The following is a 25387-nucleotide window of genomic DNA, read 5'->3' as shown; positions in this document are numbered from 1 at the left end:
GTTAAGGTATTTTTCATAGAAACATGGATGTTAAAAGTAACTCTTTCAGAGCTGCCACTTTCACATTAAACTCTAGCTAGGGACTACATACACATCCTAAAGATGTATTAATATCACTTAGTTTTGTTACATCCTGTAAGGGCCGGGACACATAAATACGATACGACGTCGTGCCGTGTATCGTGGCACGTTACGATGTCGCGACGTAGATTTTTACGATGCTCGTCGTAGATTCCTACGACGTGACGTCGCATCGTGAAACGACGCCGCATCGTGGTACGACACGACGTCGTATCGTACGTTTATGTGTCCCGGCCCTTTATCCTACCAACTGCGACTGCGTTAGTTATATAAATCAGTAGTCAGTACTCCGTACACTGACCTAAAGGATTAGTTTCGAACACGACGTTAAGAAGATTGACGTCTTTAGTGACTTCTTTGGACGTGACCAGTTGTGGCTCGTAGTCGCCCTGCTGCACGCCGCTTACTGTAAATGCTTGCATTGATACGTCCACTCTGCAAAAAGAAACATTTTCTTGACTCAAAATCTACATAATTAAAAAAAATTAAGAAATTATTTCGCGGAATATTGCTAAAAATAATAACAAACTAAATTTTGAAAAGTGTAAACGTCAATATATTGCCATTACAACTTTTAAAATTGCGTTTTAAAAAGTTCAAACGTCAAAATTACGGCCATAAGTTCATGTTTATCAATTATAAGGAGGCTGTACCACTTCTCCACGTTGCCTCGTATTTCACGACCGGGTATAATATGTAGTATACGGGATATTATACTTTTTTACGAATTTGAGGTGTGTTTATCAACGTACCGGAGCGCGTTGGCACCGGGCCGCTGGCGCATGTCGAGCTGCACGCAGTCCACAGCAGCACGTAACACCTGGGCCGCGTCGCTGACGGCCAGCTGCAGACGGTCCAGGCGGAAGTGGGACTCGACGGCCACGTAGCCGGCCGGCAGGTGGAGCGGCGCGGTGTTCTCCTGGTAGTCGATAGCGCGGAACAGTTTCTCCTTCTCCTCAGGTGTCATGGCCTTCTCGAATTGTTTCACTGCAATATAGTAAACGTTTGAGCCGCCGTATAAATATTTAAAATGTTAAAGTTAGGCCTAAACTCTACTTGTCTCTTTCACTCGCACACGAAAACATTGCTATTTCAGTCTTATCGCCAACCTGTCGAAGCATGCAATGTAAAGGTTAGAGGTGATAAAGACGCTGGTACTATCGGAGAAGTTGATTCCTATGCAAATCGGGGACCTAAGTAGTTTGGTTGCGTTACGTCAAACCCAGCTGACAGATCACAATTAACATTGAATTGACATATTCGACCAAATAACGTTGGTATGTCAATTGCATAGGAATCAACTTCCTCGATGGTACAAATGAATTTTAAACAAGGCCTGACGTTACACGTATCTTTCACTCGCACAAAACAACTATTTCAGTCTTAACGCAGCTAATCTGTTTGCATAAAATAGAGTCAAATTCGTATGCCCAAGTTTAGACACAAGTAGTGTAAGGCCCTTACCAAACATTTTAAATAAAGAAACTCAATTTAGGGAAATAATATTTTCATCAACGCACGAGGCTCATGATTAACTTTTGGACTAACCAAAATAACGTTATAAGAAGGTCAAAAACGTCAACTCGTTGGTCAAAACTTTTTACATTAGTGTCGTAAACTCACTGATAGCGACGCCTTCGGAAATGTCATCGTCCTTGTTGGTGCCACCGTACCACCAGCCGCTGAACCAGCCGCGCGACTTCTGCGCCTCCTGCTCCAACTTGCCTAGACGCTCCACCTGCAAACAGAGTTGTTCCACTATCGCTCCTTTCGCAATGTTCTGATAAGCAATGTGTGTATTGTGTAGTAACAACACTTTATAGGTGACTTTCTGATCAGTCGCAAGCGACCACGACCGACAAAATTTCAAATAAAATGCCACTTTATGACATAGGCTAAAGGTTTCATTTTCTACCGACATTGGTCACACGCCACCGCTGCTTTGAAGTGGCGTAGGGCAAAATAAAACCTATGGCCTATGTCATAAATTGACAGTTATTAATTTTTGTCGGTAGCGTCCGCTTGCCACGTTGATCGAAATGGTACCTTCTGTATTGGGACGATACAACGTTAAACAAGAAAAAACACAACCACATGCGACGACGCATCGGAACAGAGCAATGTCAAATGTGGCTTTAGCTAGTAGCTACAAAATGTACGAAGAAGTATTCAAATAAAGTATGTTACCGGGTAGCGAATATAAATAAACAAATAATTATAATGAACGAGAATTACGATACATAGCGCAATAAACCTTATTTACCATGTTTTACTTTTTACTTTACGAAGATTTCAAATATCGGGGAAGGCTGCGTAAAGACAAAAATAAAACTAAAAAGTTTACGGTGTTTACGTTTTGCCTCATTACGCCATGTTACATATTATTATGTAAGTAGTTAGCTATTTGCTATTTCTAACTGTGAAAACTGTTTAATTGGCCTTAGGGTCTGTTTCACCACTATCTGATAAAGTGGCAAATATTCACAACTTTTTTGACAGATTCTCCATACTTTAGCTGTCAAGATAAGTGGTGGATAGCCTATTCGGCACTTATCAGGAAGTGGTGATACAGACCCTTATTGTGTTATTTTTATCCATATGATGATGTAATTTAGCTACAAGTTTTCCTTAAATAAAATAAAATATCTATTTACCTCCAACTCAATTTTCTGTCTAATAACGACCAGGTTAAGTAAATCCAGTTTCTTCTCAGCCTCATCGAGCAAGCACTTTTGCTCGTTGGACACCTTGCCCTTACTAGTGAGCTTACACTGGTAGGCATTAGCGTAGTCCTTACACAGTTTCCTGTGTGACAACATATGAGTCCAGTCCCAATTTCGTCGACGTCTCTTCACTTCCTCCTCTAAGACGCTAGTATAAGCGAACTTCCACCATTCCTTATAGTGCCCTCTGTATTTGGTTAGGTTTGGGCGGTATTTTCTGAAAAAGCAACCACATAACCTTAGAATTTAGTTTAAGTGTACTGGGCTAGTAGGTAATTGGGTCTAGAAACTAATCGGGTATCGGGTGTACTAGGTAATGTTCAACAAGCTCTATACCAATCTTTAGGAGTAAACATTTAGTTTTGTGCATTTTTAATAACAGAAGATCGAGTTAAGAAATATAGTCATACAATTGTTTTTTTTTTGTTTACAAGTTTTTGACGAGGACTTAACATTACATAACCATAATGTTTAATGAGGATTCATACCTATACGGAGCACCTTTGCTCATCCTGTCCATAGAGTCAGCTAGCAGCATCATATCCTGGTACTGACTCTTGGTCAGATTAACTGAGAGCTGTTCCATGTGCAGACTCAGTATGACCTTGGGCACCGAAAACTTTGGAGTGTCACCTTCAGGTTTCGGATTTAGTTTTAACTTGGCAGTGGCGTTAATTGGACCCAGCACTGTGAAATTTAAATGATTTTTTCTTTTATTATGGGGGCAAACGAGAAAACGGTTCACCTGATGGAAACCAACTACTGTCGCCCATAGACACTCGCAACATCAGAATAGTTGCAGGTGCGTTGCGACCTTTAACTTTAAGTAAAGATGGTAACATTACGCTGAGATTTAATGAAATTACTTCAAACTACCAATGACGCCATGTGTATTGGCTTTTAGGGTAAACCTTTAAGGCAAATATTATAGACTATTGCTTTTAATATTAAATTTGAAAACTGAGACAAATAAAGTAGAATATTATAATATGCTTAAATATAATTAAATATAACACTTTAACCGATTCAGTGCTGCTAATTTTTGCGCCTGGTGGCGAACAAATTTTTCGTGTTTCCTCTGAGACACCAAGCGCCAGGCACTTTGATGGCTCCTCTCGAGCGCCACCCGCCATGAATTGTAATTTATCACTGTTTCGTCTTCATCCAATTGTTTTTCTTTTAGTAGCGACCCAACAGCGAACGTAAACGGATTAATAGTTCGTTTCAAGTATTTAGAAGTGATTATTTACGTGTACAAACAGAAATGGAAGGTAAGTGACTTATTTTTATCAGGTGTTGTAAATATTGATCAATTAATTTCGTTTTATTGTAGAACGGGATATTACAAGCTAGTCATGTATAACGCCAAAAAATATATCTAATATTTATAGCATTTTATAAACAAATAAACATTGTATAAGTTGTAGTTTTTGAATGAAATATGTTTGTTTTATACCCGTGCGAAGCAGGGGCGGGCTGCTAGTTAATTATAAGAATAAATTATGCATTATGTGAGATTTTGCTAGTGTTGGCGTTATATATTTATAATATAATTCGGTGGCCATATTAATTACCAATTGAAAATGTTTAAGACTCCTGAAGTGTAAGTTTTTATGCAATATCCTAAAACTAACACTGTACACGTAAAATACGTGACAAATAAAGCCACTTTCATTGAGGGGAAACCTCTGAAAAATATAATTTTATCATAGTTTTACAGGTAAACATTTTGGCTCCTCTCGGGTGCCACACGCCATACAGGAAAGATACCCATGGCGCCATCCGCACGGAATCGGTTAACAGTCTCATGTAGAGTTTGACTGCCTCGACGGCCCGATTCAAAGTAATCTAATAATTGACGAGACCACCTTATGCAAAAGTTTTATCGCTACTTACTTCATACTGTGCGACAAAGACAAAACATTTTTATTTACTAGGTGATGTTGAAACGGACTTAAAATCTTTAAGGTTATTATGAAGTTTTATTACGTAGATACAATTACTTACCATACAAATATGAGTCCGGTTTTGACGATTTCGTTGCAATTTCGTTTTGTAATTTACTCTTAATATCTTGGGATTCTATCTTAGAATAAAGGTCCGTTGTGGGATTCCAATACACTGCAAGACCTTCTAAGTCACATATCTGAAATAAATCAAGTCTGTATTTTTTATTCTATTTTCGTATCATACAAAAATGGGGAAATTTAACAATATTTATATTTTTACGCCTAAGGGTCAATTCAGACCGCAACGCGACACGTAGATACATTTCTAAATTTGTACTGAATTGACAGATTTCGTGAGCGCGAGAAGTCCAAAGACTTCTATTTAAACTGATGTAGACGGGCCATACGCACCAAATTGTCCGCCGTTCCAATAGAGCTAATTCACACCGTTGCAGTCAGTCTTCACTGGCGCGCTGTACGCGACGGTCGTATGCGAGTGTGTACGGTTAGAAAATAAATTTTTAAAACAAACTTAGTTTTATTTTCAGATACTAATTAATGTAATCAAAGGGCAAAATGCTATCTTGTGTAAAAACAAAAAGATTTTGTAAAAAATATATAAATAAATCTTCAGGGGTTAACTTTCACAGGTTTAACTATCATAGTTGTTCACAATAGATGAATAATTTTTACCTGGCTACAGCAAAGTAAGAGTTATGTGTCTCACAGGCTATGTATGTATGTATGTTTGTATATGTTACCGTTAATTTACGTAAGCCAGTTAGAGTGAAAATTCACGCGGTATTCTGCAGATTTTCTGGGTGAGTAAGTTAAAGTGCAAAAAATTGATTCTATTCTTACATTACTAGACAATCTGCAGAATATCTAGGTAATCGGCAGTCTACCGACCATGCACGGTATGTTGCACAAAAGAGGTTCTTGTTTGAATAAATCATATTATTTAGTTGTAGGTATAGGGATTATTGAATATAATTTTTAGGACATTAACAAAGGAATAAAATATTAAAATTTAAGTAACTAAAATATTACTGCACTGATAAAATATAACAGATCAAATCAACTAGAAAAAAAAACAATAATAAACAATTAAAAACAGTCTAATATTAGCCATACACGCAACGGTCTACCGGAGAGGTCTACCTGTGCAGGTATGCCTGCGCAAGTAAATCGGAATGTGTGTGGGAAATGGGAATAGGCCTGTGCAGTTGCTTGGACCTGCGCATTCGACCGGCGCAAAATCGAGAATCAATTCTTTCGAGTGACACCTGCGCAGGCATACTTGCAGGTGACCACTCCGGTAGACCGTAGCGTGTGTGGTAGCTATAACCTTCGTCTTGAGCTTTGAGCGCTTGGAGCCCCGCCACAAAGTGAATTTTACCTCCTTTGTGGTGAGAGTCCCGACGCACTATCTACCGACCTTCGAGAAGGAGGAGTTCTGGCCGATTGGAGGCGTCTACAGGAGGTTCCGAGGACGTCTTCCGAATACGTCGCGCCCCACGTCGCAGACAATACGTGTTCAGTGTTTTAGTGTTAGTATTAGTTTTTAGTATAATTGTATGTATGTTAGTCTATAAGGTATTTATATTATGGACCAAGACGCCTGAGTTAAATAAATAAAATAAGGTGCTAACATGCTTAAGTCAAAAAAATTTTGGACATAAACGAAGGAAGAGTTTAGCCTAGAATGTGAAAGAGTGACGTTAATGTGTTTTTATTAATTTCCTAAGATTGTTCTGGGTTTTTAATGTGTTTTATTGGTAGAATATTAACCATTGGATATTTATTATCATGCACAAGTATTGGCCAGTGATACAACTTCCAGAAACGTGCCTTTTATGTTCCCTCCTAAACACCATCGAAAGTTTTAGTAAAGCTTCTACCATTTTACTGAATCGACCGACTTGAGTCATTGACTGCATTGACTTTTACTTTGACTTTGACTAGACTTTGGACTTTACTAAATAGAAAATCGATGCTAAAAATTGTTACAAGAGCATAGTTTTTCCGCTACTTATTTGACACTTGACATGGTTATATAGCCGAAGCGCCATAATAAGAAAAAAATTAACAAAGGATAAAATATTCAATATTAACTTCAATGTTTTTTTTTATTTTCAATATTAACTTCAACATTGAATTGACATAAGCCGACCATATGACGTAGGTCCGTCAACTGCCTAGGAATCAATTTCCTCGATGGTACCATTCGTTACTATGCAAACTAACTAGGTAAAGTACAAAAAATAACTTTTTTGGTTTAAATTTCACACTTTACCGGATGTCATCAGGAAATCTGCAGATTACCTAGTTAATTTGAACATTAACATATTCCGCATTCTAACTATATAATTTATATTCAATGTATATATATATACAATGCATTCGACCACCCGCTTCACACTGACCTCAATATTGACTTTATAATTTTTTTTTCAACTCTTGTCTCTGGGACTCAGCTGATCTCAGACTAGCCGTGTAAGCATTGTCTAATAGTATCTAAGATTCAATAAAAAAACTATAATTTACATTTTCAATTTGTCACCTTGTTGTCAACAGACTTCAACCATAAATAAAAGAGTATAATTTGTATGTATAGGCTCATCACTCAAAAATCTTGCATCTTTCCTAGTGTGTGTAATGTTTTATCTGTTAAAAAAATGTATCATAAAATCATAATTTTAAAATAATATCAGCTCGATGCACTCCTTCACCATATAAACTATAACTGTGCAAAATTTAATTTACCAACGTTTCCCAATTTTTCGTCAAAAAGGATACAAAGTTTTTCGCTCGCGTAATAAATATTAATATGTAGATAATTATTACTACTTACTTAATTAAATATGGGAATAAAAAACGATCACCAAACCATACTTTGATACCCAATAGTTTGCCAAAAAGAAAATATACTTGACACCAATATTTAAGATAATATCATATTTTATGCTATACAAGGTGTAACAAAACTATGTGATACTTTCGGATGTGTACGTGTTCCTTATTGTGATTTTATTGTGAAAGTAGTAGCGCTGAATGAACATATTTTTTTTTTACTTTTGTATGGGCATTGGGCAAGCGCCCCAGTGTATCGAGTCTCTTAGATAAAAAAAATATATATAATAATAGTCTAAAATTACAATAGAACAATCAGAGAAATTAATTTCTAGGCGGATGGCGGACCTAAGTTATTTGGTCGCGTTTAAAGTTAAACCCAACCGACAGATCACAATTAACATTGAATTGACATGATCCGACTACATGACATTGTTCTGTCAACTACCTAGGATTTAGGATTCAATTTCCTCGATGGCACATACTAGCTATTTTAGTCACGACTGTAGTTCAAATTGTAATCGAACACCAAATATAATAAATGATCACCAAGCTTTACAGTTTCATCAAACTTCAAAATGCCTGACAAGTGACAGAAGTGCCTGTTTTTTTAGTGGCTGTTGGCTATAGCATATAAATAACCATAATAAATGCCAGTATCAAGTATTAAATTGCGAGAAAAAAAAATCGTATGACGTTTCTCTCGTCGAAATTGACTACATGACAAAACTCTAGACCCACTCCCCCCTCTTGTGACCGAGCGTAGTATTTTGAAGACCCGTCCCTAAATGGGTCACGTAGTATGGGTATGTTCCCTTACGCTTGCGTTCGGTATTATAACCGAACACCGTAGACCATCCTTGTCACTCTTGTTACAAAATAATATTGGCATCTCGCCCTTGACTACGAAGATACATTTTTGTGTGTGTGTGTGTGTGTGTGTGTAATGTTTTGAGTGTATTGTTTTAGGATTGCTTTTCAAATGTCATTTCGTAGAGTATGGCATGTCTACATCAGTTTAAATAGAAGTCTTTGGAGAAGTCTTGCAAATATGTCAAATCCATACAAATTTAGAAATGCATCTATGCGTCGCTTTGCGGTCTGAACTGACCCTAAAACATGCTGGAATTATTTTTAGCTTTATTACTAGGACATTACTAAAAACATATTTACCATGTAAATGCTTTATACAATCTTTTTGACTTACGGACACTAAACGTATCAGACAAGGGCAACAGCATTGTATTAGCTACCTCTTAGGTAAATATTTAAATTACTGGGTGGGCTAGTATCTAATTAACAGTATATTATACTATAATTTCGCAGTAAATTTAATTATATTGTAATTAAGTCTGATGACATACAGACATGGCAATGAATTAATTACATGTTACACCTAGATTTCGTCATCCACGTAACATTTGCATAGACAGCATCAAAACACCCAAATATAATTAAACAATACACATTAAAGTATCCTATAAAGTATAAGCATTATTAAAAATGTTAAGGGTATATTATTAGGGTATATTATTAGTCTGGTCGCGAAGTGCGCAGAACTTAATTATTTCACTCGCGCACGAAAATATCGCTATAACATTCCAATTATATTACTCGATCGAGAAATATTGATAGGTCAAATTAAGAACTCCTCCTTGACCAGACTATGGCTTACTTTGAAAATCTTCGTGACCGCCTCTTGTATGACAGTTTGCTTCCAGTTCTCATCTGTGGTATGTACGGAGAGGTTGTGCAGGGTGATTCCAAGAGAGAATGGCGCTTTGGGGTTGGTGATACTGTCCTCATATCTGATGTGTATGTCCGTTATTTTGAGTTGGACATTTTTGATGATCTGAGTCACAAGCTTCTCGACGAATGTCTCGTCTAGTTTGTTGTCTGAAAGATGAAATGGAGATTAAAAATAGTGGAAAACAGCGACAAAATGTTTTTGACCCGACTACAAAGCTACCAGCCAGCCAAACTTGGGTCGGAAATGGTACTCAATTCTCAAATGGAAAGGAATCACATTAGATCCAATTGGGTCTAATGTGAAATTGGGTGACAGGGCTCTAAGAACCATTAGCCCATGGACACACGGTAAAACAAGCAAAATTATTTTAGCAGTCAATTTATGATTTAACATTAACAGTAATAGCGCCTTCACATTACGTCGCAAGCAGTGCGGCAGCCGCGCGACTTCAAAAGAGAGTCGCGCGGCTGTCATTTGTATAGAAGTCGCGCGGGCCCAGGGGCGTCTTTCCCATAGGTGCAATGTGCACGGTGCACACGGGCGCCGCGGTCCTAGGGGCGCCGAGCGCCGTTCGCACTCGGCGCGCGCCGGCGCTTGCCGGCCTCCACGGCCCACGCTTTATTGACCAACGTAAAAAGAACTCCAGTTTGCAAACATTTTTGTGTAATATCCGAAGCTGGTGATAAAAGACTTTTAATTATGGGCTGGGTAACATAGTCTCTGTTTTTGGCTATTTTAGTAGAGTATAGCTCCTGATTTAATATTAAGTTTATAGTCACGCTACACTGCATAAGTATATGCAGTTAAACAATATTTTTCTACCTTTTTCTGCTTCCTTCTTCTTAGCTTCTTCCACCCTGGCCAGTTCAGACTGCTTGGCCGCCAGAGCCATCTTCTCCTCCTTTTCTGGATCATATTTGACTTCAGCTGATGGGTTGACGATTAGAAATAGCCTTTCTATAGTCGCCTCAACTGACGCACCATATAAGTTCTTCCAGGGTATTTTAAGGACTAGTTTGCCTAGAACAAGAATAATAATAAAATATTATATACAACCCTGTAAATTTATAATTTGCAAGTTAACCAATACAGGGTAAGTGTAGAAAAATAAGACAAAATCCGAAACTATTGAAGATCGCTTTAATAGAGTTGCGGGTTCAGTTTTAAATTTTAATAATAAATTAAAATTCTATAAGTGGTTTAATGGAAATTAAATTTCGCCAGCTGCAATTTGTTCCTTCCCTTTGATATAGAAAATCCCTTATAATTTATATTATTACAGAGTTCGATTGTGTGCTGATAAGGAACTAAATTAATGTAAATATTGTTTTTATATCTTTTTATAATAGAAAAAAGTTATGTCCAAACATGATTCATAAGGTTCTTATCACGAAAACTTGTCTCTACCTACACTGAAAGATAAGAAAACACAGGATATCTGCGTTGTAAACAATTTGTTATGAAAATGTCTACTATATTTTGAGATTATCATCATTTACGGCACAATATTTTACTAGATGACGCCAGCAACCTTATTGCGCTGAAATTAGTTCCTCGCGCGGGAATCGTACATTTTTTCGGGATAAAAAGTATCCTTTGGGCCTGTCCACATCTCCACGTCACGACGTCGTCAACGTGGCACGGTACGTTGACGTGACGTCCGAATTTACGTTAACGTAACGTAAAATGCACATCACGATATAGCAACATTGTACGTCGCCATGCCTTGTAAAACTGCTACATTCTATACTACTGATGTAGATGTGGACCGCACAATACGTATGCGTCTGCTTTTGCTATTGTTAAAAACGGAGAAAGAGAAGAAAAAAGACGTGCATTTTAACGTATCGTCGTGACGTGGAGATGTGGACAGACCCTTTGTCTTTTTCCGGGACTCAAAGCACTTTCATACTAAATTTCAGCAAAATCGATTTTAACGGTTTGGACGTGAAGAGGTAATAGACAGATATAGTTTCGCATTTTAGTTTAGTTTCGCAAGTTAAACCTTCCTGCCAATTTTTTTCCAGGACTTAGGTATCATTAGGAAATGTAAATGGAATGGACTCTCCATTTAACAAAATAAACTTGGATGTTATTTTTTTAATGACATATTATTTTATCCCATTTAAAATTGTTGCAGAACGGTCACTCGCGGCGATGGATTTATGAGGGAGTGACGCCGGGGAAGGCGCGCGCGCGGGGGCACATCATGTGCGGGCGACGCGTCTATGGCGTCGTGTTCATTAACTGTAGTGTTTTTTAGGATAAGTTTCGGAAGTTATTTTAGTACTGAGTGATAATAAAAGAAAAAAATACGTGTATTTTTTTATTGTTAACAAGGATCAATATATCAAAATTTGGCAGGAAGGTTTAATTGCACCCTGTATATAAGGTCCCCAGTGGGTCTGATAAAAAAATAATTTGTACTGCATCAAACCAATCCAATTTTAACCGATTAAAAGAGCTGGTTAGATAAACTAACCACAAATTCATTTTCGAAACCACAATCTGCATCATTTTGGTTGCTGTTTAGTAGTCGATGTGTTAACATAGTTTTTACACGGCAGAGTAAAAAAGTAAGGACGGAATTCTATGAACAATATAGTTATCCTAGTTTTTCATCAATTAGGTACTCAATCTAAGCCAGAGGTTACCAAATCTCAATAGTTTTTAGGCTGCGGCACGGCGCAATATTTTGTCACGGCGTAAAGCGACTCCCAGACAGACGCGGCCTTCGGTGGCGGTGGCGGTCAGTTAGGTGACTTGAGAGTTCTAGGAACGACACAGACATATGCGGCCACGCGGCCAAGTCATCCAACTGACCGCCACCGCCACAGCCACCGCCACCGCAGGCCGCGTCTGTCTGGGAGACGCTTTAATGATTATAGTTAGATTAAGCAGGTAAAAATACAGAGAATTAACAAATATTTACTTTAAATAATTAATATTATAGTTATTTTTACCCGACTGCCAGGAGAGTTCTTTATAATATTTGTGGGTTCGGACTATGACAGAGAATCGACTCGCGGCGCCCCTCTCGCCTTTCACGGCGCACCAGGCGCGCCGCGGGGCGCACACATTGGGATCGTCCAGTCGAACTACGTACGCGCGGTTATGAAACAGCGTAGTTATAATTTACTAGAGATCGCCCAATGGTCGAAATTCGACCTTACTTTCAACGACATTAGGACTACTACCTATATTTTGTATAAAATATTGACTTCATCATAGTTTTTTTCAATTCTTGTCTCTGGGACTCAGCTGATCTCAGACTGGCCGTTTAAGCATTGTCTAATAGTATCTAAAATTAAATAAAAAAAAACAATAATCCATTTTCAATTTCTCAACTTGTTGTCAGCAGACTTCAACCATAATTATGAGTATAATTCGTATGTATAGGCTTGTCACTCCAAAATCTGTCATTTTTCCTAGTAGTAGTGTCGTAGTGTGTGTAACGTTTTATTTGTTAAAAATATATATGATAAAAGCATAATTTTAAAATAATATTAGCTCGATGCACTCCTTCACCATATAAACTATAACTGTGCGAAATTTCATGCACCTACGTTACCCCATTTTTCGTAAAAAGGGTTACAAAGTTTTTCTCTCACGTATTAATATTTAGATATGCACATGTATAATGTATATTGTGTGCGTGAACACTAAGCTCGTAAAAATAAAAAGGCTCAGTTTGAAAAAGGACCACATGCTAATTCAGAATTTTTAATGCAATTGACCACTTTTTTAGTAACTTATTTTTATTTTTTTATGAAATAAGGGGGCAAACGAGCAAACGGGTCACCTGATGGAAAGCAACTTCCGTTACCCATGGACACTCGCAACATCAGAAGAGCTGCAGGTGCGTTGCCGGCCTTTTAAGAGGGAATAGGGTAATAGGGGAGGGTAGGGAAGGGAATAGGGGAGGGTAGGGAAGGTAATAGGGGAGGGTATGGAAGGAAATAGGAGAGGGTAGGGAAGGGAAAAGGGTAGGGGATTGGGCCTCCGGTAAACTCACTCACTCGGCGAAACACAGCGCAAGCGCTGTTTCACGCCGGTTTTTTGTGAGCCCGTGGTATTTCTCCGGTCGAGCCGGCCCATTCGTGCCGAAGCATGGCTCTCCCACGTCATGAAAAATAATATTAAATAATATTACTCTCACGATATAATAATGGCATGTATTTAAATCAATATCTGGATATTCCCTTTTCTCGATCAAAATATTTGAAAGTTTCACCAAAAATACTGACTTGCACACTAATTGTGCACCATAAATAATGCGAATTCAGCATACTATTTAAAGTTATTTGCGAAACTGTTTTACTGAACGAATAACTATTATTAAAATAGTATATCTAACAGTTCATTAGTTCAACAAACATACTACAACTTTTTAAAGGAAAACCATCACCTAAATTACTTTTAGGAATATCATTTATTCTAAATAAAACCCAATTTAATCTGTTATGTTCATATAATTAAGAACACATAAAAATTATCAAGTGCTAACTTAATATGGACTAAACTTTGGCACAGTGAATGGTAACTCAGTTTATAAACAATACTGTAAATAATAGCTTAGTTTTATTCCCTCCTTTTGTTTACACTTAGATTTAAGATTTCATATTAGTAATTCCTATTGGAAAATGTTTATCTTGTGTCTCATTTTTATAATATTGCTGTCCCTTTCGCACGGGAATGTAGTGTGTTTCACACAATTGTTATTGCTGTCTCTTTCTTGCATAGTTGCACTCGAACTATTGTTGTCTCTTTTTTACATGGCTTTGTTTTACATATTTTATTGTTTATTTATCTTATAAGAATGTTTGTTTACCATTGTATTAGCTTATAAGAATCCCATTTGATGTCATATTATGTGTAAAATGTTATATTTCAATAAACGGACTGCATTCGTTCGACAACAACCGATAGAACCCCACGGGCTCTAACGGTACAAATTTCATATATAAACACGCACTTTCTCGGTGCATACACATTCACTTCCGACAAGCCAAGCAGATGCATGCGTAAGCCCTGCTCCACCACACTCCGCTCCAAGCAGTACCAAGTTCACTCCTGTGTTTCCTTCTCGTCTCCTGCACCTCCTTCTCCAGGAATCTTCCATCCGGCATCCTTCACCCTTCAAGATACAGTCCACTGCTCTGCCACCCGGCGACCACGGCCCCGCCGAGTTTGTCGTGTCGCCAACAACTGGTCCTTCAGAAGCCGGATCACTGCGTCAGCTCGTGAAGAAAGAAGCTCGCCCTGAAGATTGCAGCCAGCCCTGGAGAAGAGAGAAGCTCGCCCTGAAGACGGCAGCCCAGTCCCGGAGAAGAGAGAAGATTGAAGAGAGAAAACACAGGAGAAGAGACGAAGCCCCTGCAGCCAAGGCCAGCGTCTACCTTCTGAAGAAAGAAGAAAGAAACAAGTACGCGCGAGTGTTGGTGGTTGGCTTTGCTTACCTCCACCGATTACTTGGAAGCAATCCTCATTAACGTGCGTGGCCACCTAGCGGTGTTAAACGGCCCCTGCAGAGCGCACGGAAGCATTGTGGACGACCTGACGCCTCCACACACCTACCCAGGTGAACAGTCAGACCCCGCCGGCACGGTACGGTAACGCTCTGGGGCCACAAGTTGGCACGCAACGACGGGTGCGGACATTCCTCCCGCACTCTGATGCACCCGTGAGCGCCCGCGCCCTCTACCGGGAGGTTCCTACCTTCCTATTCCCTGCATTCCTATTCCCGGTTCGGCATCACCGCGGTAGCAAGCTGACCGGGCTGTTAGTAGTAGGCTTGGTAGGTCGCGTTACGTATAGGTAAAGACATTGAGTGAAGTGAAAGTGAAAAGTGTTAGTTTTAAGGTTAGGGCCCCTCGTGCGCAATGGAGAACGCGCGTGTGTTGCGCTCGGGCAAGTCCACGCCCTCGCGGGAAGAGACGCCATCGTCAGGGCAGACCACGACCCACGAGACCAACACATGGAGCAGAGGCACCGGCGTTGAAGACACGACGGAGAGCAGCACGCGTACCGACGCTAGGGCCAAACTAAATTCAGTACCCGCACAAATCGACAACGTAGTCGAAAATGTAGGAAGTGCGCCGGGCACTATAGTTAACGTCCCCGGGGACAGAGCAAGCAGCAAATTATCCGCGTTGCAGGCCGAATTAGAGTATCACAACTCCGAACTAGCACGGGCTAGGGCGGCGTCCGCAGCTGCCATGAGTCGGCTGGAAATAGCTAGGATAGAGCTAGGAGAATCCACCGACGCGGACCAGCCACCCAGATCGAATAAAACCCGAGTTGAAGGCTGGATCTCGGAGCAATGTGTTAGGCCGTCAACAAGCGCTCAAAACCCGGGACGAGACCCGCGTCCGACTGAAAACATCGAACCGCGCGCCGGTAACACGTCGCTTAGCGACATGACATTGCTAGCCAACGCGATAGTTCAAGCGGTCAATTCGAGTAGGTCGGAAGCGACGCCTAAATTCATTCATGAGTTGCCCCACTTCGACGGAACAATTACGGAGTGGATGGCGTTTAAATCCGTTTTTAATGACACCGCGGATATGTTCTCGGACATTCAAAATGTAGCTAGGTTAAGAAAAGCATTAAGAGGCGCGGCCCGCGAAACAGTTAGAGCTTTGCTATACACAGTATCGGACCCGTACGAAATAATAGATACGCTAGAACGGCGATACGGCAGGCCAGAACTACTTATTCTCTCCGAAATCGAAAACATAAAACGTTTACCCCGTATGACGGAAGACGGGCGCAATGTTAGTAGTTTCGCGAGTAAAATATCAAACACGGTAGCGGCCATAAAGTCACTTAACCAGCCACAATATTTGTATTCTCCCGAGTTAGTGGGTCGAATAGTCGACAAGTTAAATATTATTTTAAAATATAAGTGGTACGAGTTCAAATCTGAACGACCCGGAGCACCGGAGCTCGAATTAATGGCTAGATTTTTAAATATTATGGCGGATCAGTGCGGCGCGATGTTCGCGTACGAAACAGCTAGGGAGGAAAGGAGAGGCAAGATGAAACCTCGCGCGGTAAACACGACTCGCACACGGACTCATAGATCGACGCGTTATGATAGCGATAGTTCCTGTGATAGATCAGATTGCGAAGTCACGTACGAGCCGCGTAATACCGTAGCAGCCGCGTTCAAACCCTCAGCTAAAAAGGCCGAACCATTCAGGCCGAAGCATCGCACGCCGCGCCCCGCGACAGAGGCGCCACGCTCCGCGACGGAAGCTCCGTCAAACTCGTCCAATAGAAATAATTGTCCCGTATGTTCAGGCTCCCATACGACTATTAATTGTGCAGATTTTATTAAACTTAGCGTATCGGAAAGATGGGACGCAGCTAAAAATAGTAAACTTTGCTTTAGATGTCTAAATAACTCGCACGGGCGAACTTTCAGATGTAAATATATTCCGTGCGGTATAAACGGTTGCGAAGCGTCTCATAATAAGCTATTACACGGCAGCGGCAGTGCAGCGCCGCCCGCAAGCGGCAATGTTAGCTCAATAAATCACGTTCGTGCGTCAAACACCTACCTCAAAGTAGTGCCGGTTGAGATAAGTGGCCCAGTGGGCACCACCGCTACATACGCCTTGCTGGACGAGGGCTCTACATTGACCCTAGTTGAGCGTACGGTAGCGGACAGTGTAGCACCCAGGGGTCGCAGCCAGCTACTTAAGTTGGAAGGGGTAGGCGGTAACCAAATTGACGACCCCGAATCGTGCAACATATCGCTAACAATCCGCGGCGCGTGTAGTCGAAATCTAGAAAAAATGAACGCGAGCACGATTAGTAATTTGAACCTTACGCCGCAGTCCGTAAGCAAGGACCTAGTTAGACAGTGCAGCCACCTAGCGGAATTAGAAGACGAACTGTGTTACGAGCAGGCTAAGCCTACGATACTTATCGGCCAAGATAACTGGCACTTAATTACGTCTCGACAATTACGTATCGGAAATAAGGGCCAGCCAGTGGCGTCGTTAACTAAATTAGGATGGGTCCTGCACGGGCAGGACGCAAGCTCGCGTAATTTAAATAATATTCAGTTCATAAGTCACGTAAGAACGTCGCAGTCCGAGGATCCCGCGTTAGAATTGATAAGGAATTATTTTAGCATAGAGTCGTTAGGTATAGAGCCGCGTAAACCTAAAGCGGATCCGGACGAGCGCGCGTTAACTGTTTTAAATAGAACTTGCAATAAAATGAACGATTGCGATCGGTATGAGTCAGGCTTATTGTGGAAAACCGACAATGAAGTAATGCCGGACAATAAGAAACAAGCTCTAAGCCGTCTGTACAATCTAGAGAACAAATTAGATAAAAACTTAAACTTAAAAATAGAGTATTCGAAACAAGTAAATAACTTGCTAAGTTCGGGTTACGCAGAACTAGTGAGCACCCCAGCCACATCACCTCGCACCTGGTACTTACCTCATTTTTCAGTGGTTCATCCCCAAAAAGGTAAGGTGCGACTGGTTTTTGACGCTGCGGCTAAATGTGGGGGAAAATGCTTGAATGATGCGCTACTAACCGGGCCCGACTTATTGCAGTCGCTTTTCGGCGTTTTAGTTAGGTTCCGCGAAGGAAAAATAGCAGTAGTAGCGGACATCAAAGAGATGTTCTTACAAATAAAAGTGATTGAGTCGGATCGCGACAGCCTTCGTTTTCTGTGGCGAGGCGACGATAGAAACATCCCCCCGCGAGAATACCGTATGACCTCGCTTATTTTTGGGGCGGCCTCATCGCCGTGCGTGGCCATTCATGTTAAAAATAAAAACGCGCAAAACTTTAGTTCAGAGTACCCGAAGGTAGCTAAAGCTGCGGAACGGAACTTTTATATGGACGATTACTTAGACTCATTCGACGACGCGGACGAAGCCAGGCAAGCGGTCAATGCCATGTATAGGATTAACTTAGGCGCTTCGTTCGAGTTACGCGGTTGGGCGTCGAATGTGCCCGAAGTAATAAAAGACGTTTCCGATAAGCGAATTAGCGGCGCGACGACTTTAGGAAAAAGCGATACAGAGAGGACTTTAGGTCTCATTTGGAACCACGCTCGCGACACTCTAGGATTTAACGTGAACCTCAGAAACACGCCATCTAGTGTAATTTCAGGGGAAATTTTACCCACCAAGAGGCAAGTCACTAGCGCCGTCATGTCGGTTTTCGACCCGTTAGGATTAGTTTCGCCAGTAACTATGGTAGGTAAGTGCCTCATTCAGGAAATATGGCGTAGTGGCGTAGGTTGGGACGATCCTATAACTAAGGAACACCACATTACGTGGATGTCGTTTATTAATAATTTAAACTTGCTGAGGACTTTCGAAATAGAAAGATACGTACCTGCCCCGCCCTCTGGCGAGGGGGAGTTACACATATTTTGCGATGCTAGCGAAAAAGTTTATTCGGCCGCAGTTTATTTCGTTAGCATGAATAATAACACAAAGACGGCTAGATTAGTTACGGGAAAGGCGAAAGTAGCGCCGTTGAAACCAATTTCGATACCGCGATTAGAGTTGCAAGCCGCGGTTCTTGGTTCCCGCTTAGCAGAGTCAGTAAAACGGGAATCTGACTACAAAATTACAAAGTCGTATTACTGGTCGGATTCAAAAACGGTATTAGCTTGGATTAGATCCGATCCGCGTACTTTCAAGTCGTTTGTCGCGCACCGGCTAGCCGAGATCGAAAGTACAACGACCCCGGCCGACTGGCGATGGGTGCCGAGCGCCGACAACGTCGCGGACGACGCTACCAAGGGCATTCCGGTGAATTTTAGTTCGACACACAGATGGTTTACAGGACCTAGCTTTATTTTAGACGACCCCGCGACATGGCCGTGCGAAAAGCGGACCGCGGCTCCCTTACCCCCTTCAGGGGAGGAGAGAATAATTAAACAGGTTCACGTCTGTGTAGACCATGTAAATAACGATTACTTGCCTAAAGTTGAAAGGTTTTCGAAGTATAAGCGCCTGGTACGCGCTGCTGCCACCGTCTTGCTCTCGGCTGAGGCATTTAAAGCCAAATTGCTCAAGAGAACAGTAAATACGGAAATCTCTCCTGATCACATCAGACTAGCAGAATTGCTGCTTATCAAGAGGAGTCAGAACATCTCGTTCGCGGACGATATAAAGACGATAGAGGCTGGGCAACGACCTCCGAAGAGGTCCCCCTTTCACAAACTTGCTGTGAAACTCGACCGCAGCGGGATATTATACCTCGATAGCAGAGTTAAGGAAGAATATAATCTGCCTGTCCTACATGCGAAGGAAGAATTTACCCGACTGTTAGTGCATCACACGCACGCAGTATTTAACCACGGCAATCACCAAACCGTGATGAACGAGCTCCGACAGCGCTACCACATAATTGGACTACGCAGCATCCTTCGCTATATATGCAACAAGTGTCAATGGTGTAGAACCTACAGGGGAACTCCCTCTAAAATTCCCCTGGGTGACTTACCTCCTGAAAGACTGGCCCATAATCAGCCGCCGTTCACAGCCTTGGCGGTTGACTATTTTGGCCCAATGCAAGTCACGATCGGGCGAAGACACGAGAAGCGGTGGGGCGCACTTTACACGTGCCTCACCACTCGGGCCGTGCATCTGGAGCTGGTGCCTTCCCTATCTGCATCCTCCATGATCATGAGCTTACGCCGAATGATGTCCCGCCGTGGCACTCCGACGGTCATATATAGCGACAACGGAACCAACTTCGTGGGCGCCGAGAAAGAAGTGACGGAAGCTCTTCAACAAAATGACGACGCGATGAAGGTCTTCGCCTCCGGAAAACAGATAATTTGGAAAAGAATACCCCCTGGGGCCCCTAACATGGGCGGCGCCTGGGAGAGATTAGTGAGATCTGTAAAGGCGGCATTACGAGTCACCTTAACAGAAAAGACGCCCCCAGATGAAGTGTTGCATACGCTGTTGCTGGAAGCAGAACATGTCATAAATACGAGACCGTTAACACCAGTAAATCCTGATCTAAACGAGGAATCACTGACCCCAAATCACTTTCTAATTGGGAGGTCAAGCGGGATGATACCTTTCGGCTCGTATAAAGACTACACAGCAGACAGTCGCTCGTGGAAAGCTGCGCAAAAGTTGGCCGAAGCGTTCTGGGCTCGATGGGTAGCAGAGTACAAACCCCAATTGATGCCTCGGCTCGGCAACCCGCAGCACAGCAACCTCAACCCCGGAGACATCGTTATAATATGTGATAGAACGATGCCCCGTGGAATATGGCCTAGAGGTGAAATAATAAAGACTTTCCCAGGTCCAGACGGGCGGGTTAGAGTAGCAGAAGTCCGTACAGCCGCCGGACTAATTCGTCGCCCAGCCTCTCGTCTGATTCTCGTAAGCAGCCAGGAATAAAACGTTTCGGTGCTTGCGCACGAGGGGGAGACTGTAAATAATAGCTTAGTTTTATTCCCTCCTTTTGTTTACACTTAGATTTAAGATTTCATATTAGTAATTCCTATTGGAAAATGTTTATCTTGTGTCTCATTTTTATAATATTGCTGTCCCTTTCGCACGGGAATGTAGTGTGTTTCACACAATTGTTATTGCTGTCTCTTTCTTGCATAGTTGCACTCGAACTATTGTTGTCTCTTTTTTACATGGCTTTGTTTTACATATTTTATTGTTTATTTATCTTATAAGAATGTTTGTTTACCATTGTATTAGCTTATAAGAATCCCATTTGATGTCATATTATGTGTAAAATGTTATATTTCAATAAACGGACTGCATTCGTTCGACAACAACCGATAGAACCCCACGGGCTCTAACGGTACAAATTTCATATATAAACACGCACTTTCTCGGTGCATACACATTCACTTCCGACAAGCCAAGCAGATGCATGCGTAAGCCCTGCTCCACCACACTCCGCTCCAAGCAGTACCAAGTTCACTCCTGTGTTTCCTTCTCGTCTCCTGCACCTCCTTCTCCAGGAATCTTCCATCCGGCATCCTTCACCCTTCAAGATACAGTCCACTGCTCTGCCACCCGGCGACCACGGCCCCGCCGAGTTTGTCGTGTCGCCAACAAATAATAATAAACAATCGGCAAAGAGCGAGTCGGATTCGCGCACAAAGGGTTCCTTACCGATATATTGCAAAATAATTAAGCCTCCGGCTTAGGAATTGCACTCTAGGGGTTGACAAGCTACTAAAGAAAAAAACAACTGGCTTCAATTATGAGTCGACGGAGCCCCGTTACGCGGGGCTCTTACTTCTAGGTGGTTCACAAAAAATAACCACGATGGCTAAGATGATGATGGAAGGTGGCATCTAACCTAACCCAATCAAGTCGTGTTGGGCCAACATTGCTATTAATTATTTAAGAATCATTAATAAATTTATTAACCTATAATACAATTACAATACAATAGTGAATTTGATAATTTTTCTTAATTTTTATCAAGAAACCTTGAATTATATAGTTTTGGAATGATCTTTCACCATATCTCATCATAATTACCAAAAATCTTTGTCGCTAACACAGAAATAGATCAAGATATATCTGTGGTCGCTAAAGAGTAAAGAGCGAGTGCAAGGGAGTGAGTGCGGCGTTAGATGAGGAGGCCCCAACATGTTTTTCAGTAAAACAGAGAAACAAAAAGAAAATAAAGTTAGGTTAAAAATATTTTAGTTGCACGATTTGTCAATTTGTAGACTTGTTTTGATAATAGAAATTGATTTTATTGTGGTGCACCTTTCGATATCGTTTTTAGAAATTCCGTTGTGAGATTGTCCAATTTAGAGTGCAAGTTAGTATTTTTGATAAACAATTAAAATTTTAGTTTTACAATTAATATATCCGATGTATGAACCATATTTTTGGTATGAGTTCGGTCTCGTTTTGTATGATGTTTAAGTTTTTTTTGAAGGACATGTTCAGTTAATCAATTGTTTTTTTTTTTTGATCAGCATTAGTTTTACTGGTATGCATTCAGTTAATTAGCGGAGTTAAGGTAGTGTGCTGAAAAATTATTCTGATGTGCATTTAATAATATCCCTATAATAATTATAAATAACATAAACACGCAAAAACATTTATAGGTCACCTGATAACAGAATTGTCGAAACTAGTGATCTTATTAATGTTATTAGTGAGGTCACACGCTGGCAAGGTTATAATTAGCAACAATGGAATACAGATTGGACGGTGTGATGTCATTAGCACAGTTACATTATTGCAATTAGATTATACCAGTACCTAAGCTTGTAATATTTGTGAACATTTCCTTATTATTTAGTAGGTTAGCAGGTGTGCTATGTTTAATGATTAGCTTATATGAATTCAATATTAATTGTGTTCCGTCAGCTGGGCGACACAACATAAAAGGGTGTAGACTTGATAATTTATGAAATAGTAATTAATTCTTTACTGGATTAGTTTTATTTTTTATTTTTAAAATATTGAAGTATATCTTTGGCCTTTGGAGGGCTTCACAAACACAAAAACTGTCTAAAAAGGATATTGGGAATTGTTAGTGTGATAAATTAAAATTGTTATGTGCAATATCTAGCTAAGCACTTATAAAGCAAGTGGCAAGATAAGCACTAAGCAGTGACATTATATTGTACTAGTTTATAAATATCAGCAAATCCATACAATATAATGAGAAATGCGAAACTGTGTATTTCAGTCTTTCTGCCTGTTATTTCTACACTAAGGGTCGATTCACACCGGAATGGCAGCGCAGCGGCAAGCATTTTCAGTGTCATTTGATTTTAAACTTTATCTTCCTTATTTTAATACATAGTATCTCTTGAGAAACTTGGAAAGTCTAGCGGCCGTGATTTCTCAAGAGATACTGTGTATTACAATAATGAAGATAAGGTTTAAAATCATATGACACTAAAAATGCTCGCCGCTTTGCTGCCATTCCTGGCCCTGAAGCCACTGATTTGATAGAATTATAATATAGACATAGTTTGAATTCTGGAAAAGGCCATAGGATAGTTTTTATTAGGAAACTTAATAGTTCACTCTAGATATAACATGAATTTTAGAATTAGCGAAGTTGCAGGGAATATCTAGTGTTGAGTATATAAAAAGTCACAAAGATATAATATTACTTTATATCTCATGATCTATCACACCTAGTCTGATCTAAGCTTCAAAAACTACTGTTACTAACCATGTACTTCTTCCCTAATTTCTTTATCCTAATGTTTACATAAGTTCAAAACCTAAGCAGCAACCATTTAACAAATAAGAAGGTTTTAAGTGTTCCTAATGCCCACTCTGCACTCTCGCGAGATATTAGTGAGAATTTTCAGAGAACCTTCAAAATGCCCACTCCACACTCTCGGGAGAATATAGGACATGAGAATCTCTTGAGATTCTCACGAATATCTCGCGAGAGTGTGGAGCGGGCATAACAATTATTTATTTGAATTATTTGAAATATTATAATAAGTCCTTGAACTATAAAAAATTACAAACCTAAGTGGCCATATACAGTCTGAACTGGAATATTGAGCTCCTCCAAAGCATTCTGTTTCAGAATAAGATTTTCCAGCACGACGTCGCCTGAAATAAAAATAAAGTGCTAATTTCGATCATAGTGTGGAGGATGACATCATGCACTATAATTTGAAAACTTACCTCCCCATATTCCAAGTTTAAGTTGTGACCTATTCAAATTTTCCACATAATCTCCCAGGAATCTGTTCAGCACGTCTACAACGATAGATTCGAAAACCATCGTGCTTTTAGGATAAAAAGCTTAAAAGACAATTAGTAAACAGAGCTGCAAAGTTACATATTTACACGTGAAAGAAGTAAGTAATATTTATAAACGGTCCGAAACTTATCACATTTATTCTACTTAGAGTAGGAGTAGTATAAATCTGCTGCACAGTATGAAATAATTTTATAAATTACGATTCATTTCGCGGAGGAAAAATCGAAAAACACACTTTCGCACCGAGAAAATGTGAATTCTGTCAAAATTTAAAAGTCATAACAAATGTCAAAGTTTTTTTTCTCGTAACATTTCAAAGAGCCATAACCTTAAGCCTTTTTCGTATGCAACTTTTTTTTTTCATTTAATGGCACTTCGGCTATAATCATGGCCAGTGTCGAGTATAATATTATGGCGGGAAAACAATATTCTTTATACAATTTTTTCTATATTATCGTCAGGTCAGTCAGGTCTAAAGTCTAGTCAAAGTCTAAGTATAAAGTCAATACAGTCAAGAAGTCAAGTCGGTCGATTCAGTAAAGTGGTAGGACGCTTTACTGAAACTTTTGATGGAGTTTTGGAGGGAACACAAAAGAGCACGTTTCTGGTTATTACATCACTTTCCCACACTTGTGCACGATAACGAATATTTAATGGTTAATATCCTACCAATATTACACATTAAAAACCCATATAACACAATTTTAGGAAAATAATGTAAAAACACAATATCACTCTTTCACATTCTTCCAAAAAACCTCGTATGCAACTTGGATCTTGGAATGAGGGATTTTCATTTATATTTTTTAATTTTAATTTTAACAATCTTAACTAGATGGCGTAAGGATAGACACTTCTCTTCTAGGGTGTAAATCAAATTTTATATATTATAAGCTAGGTATTATATAAGATTAAAAAATTTATTTATCTATACTATCTTCTACTTCTCTTCTTCTTAATATCAGAAACAACAGCGCCAAAACTACTGAACCGATTGTAATGAAATTTTGTACACAGATAGCCTAGAGCCTGAGAAAGGACATAGGCTACTTTTAACTGGAAAAGGGGGTTGTAAGGGGATGAAAATGCGTAAATTTGTTCAAATTAAGTTACTTCCAAAAACTCATAACAGATGGCGCCAAGAGTCGCCTAGATCGCGCTATCGCTTCCGGGGGTCGGTGTGGGTTAAAAAAGTTTAATAAAAAAATATATGTGCACACTGGACGGCTGTTTAGGTTATTTTGATTTGAGGGATACCAGGGGGCAGGGTTTTAAAAAGCTTTTGACACCAATTTTGTTGA

At 40.2% G+C, this 25387-nt stretch overlaps 1 protein-coding gene across 3 annotated transcripts in view; it reads right to left on the bottom strand.

Annotated features, from left to right (window-relative positions):
- The window catches only part of LOC121727360 (vacuolar protein sorting-associated protein 13), an 88068-nt gene extending 63737 nt beyond the window's left edge, over positions 1–24331 (bottom strand). For all 3 annotated transcript variants that reach the window (XM_042115149.1, XM_042115148.1, XM_042115150.1), the window contains exons 1-10: positions 24008–24331; positions 23846–23932; positions 10179–10376; positions 9282–9502; positions 4812–4950; positions 3293–3491; positions 2736–3021; positions 1705–1819; positions 834–1068; positions 383–516 (exon numbers count right to left, since the gene is read on the bottom strand). In XM_042115149.1, the coding sequence (XP_041971083.1) occupies positions 383–516; positions 834–1068; positions 1705–1819; positions 2736–3021; positions 3293–3491; positions 4812–4950; positions 9282–9502; positions 10179–10376; positions 23846–23932; positions 24008–24107 (1714 nt within the window). In that variant the 5' untranslated portion in view covers positions 24108–24331. The remainder of the gene's footprint in view (positions 1–382; positions 517–833; positions 1069–1704; positions 1820–2735; positions 3022–3292; positions 3492–4811; positions 4951–9281; positions 9503–10178; positions 10377–23845; positions 23933–24007) is intronic.
- Between the last annotated feature and the right edge of the window lie 1056 nt (positions 24332–25387).

The sequence above is a fragment of the Aricia agestis genome, chromosome 5 (genome assembly GCF_905147365.1).
Source record: "Aricia agestis chromosome 5, ilAriAges1.1, whole genome shotgun sequence".
NCBI lineage: Eukaryota > Metazoa > Arthropoda > Insecta > Lepidoptera > Lycaenidae > Aricia > Aricia agestis.
Note: the sequence above shows the minus strand (reverse complement) of the source record. Positions and strands in the feature narration are given on the sequence as shown.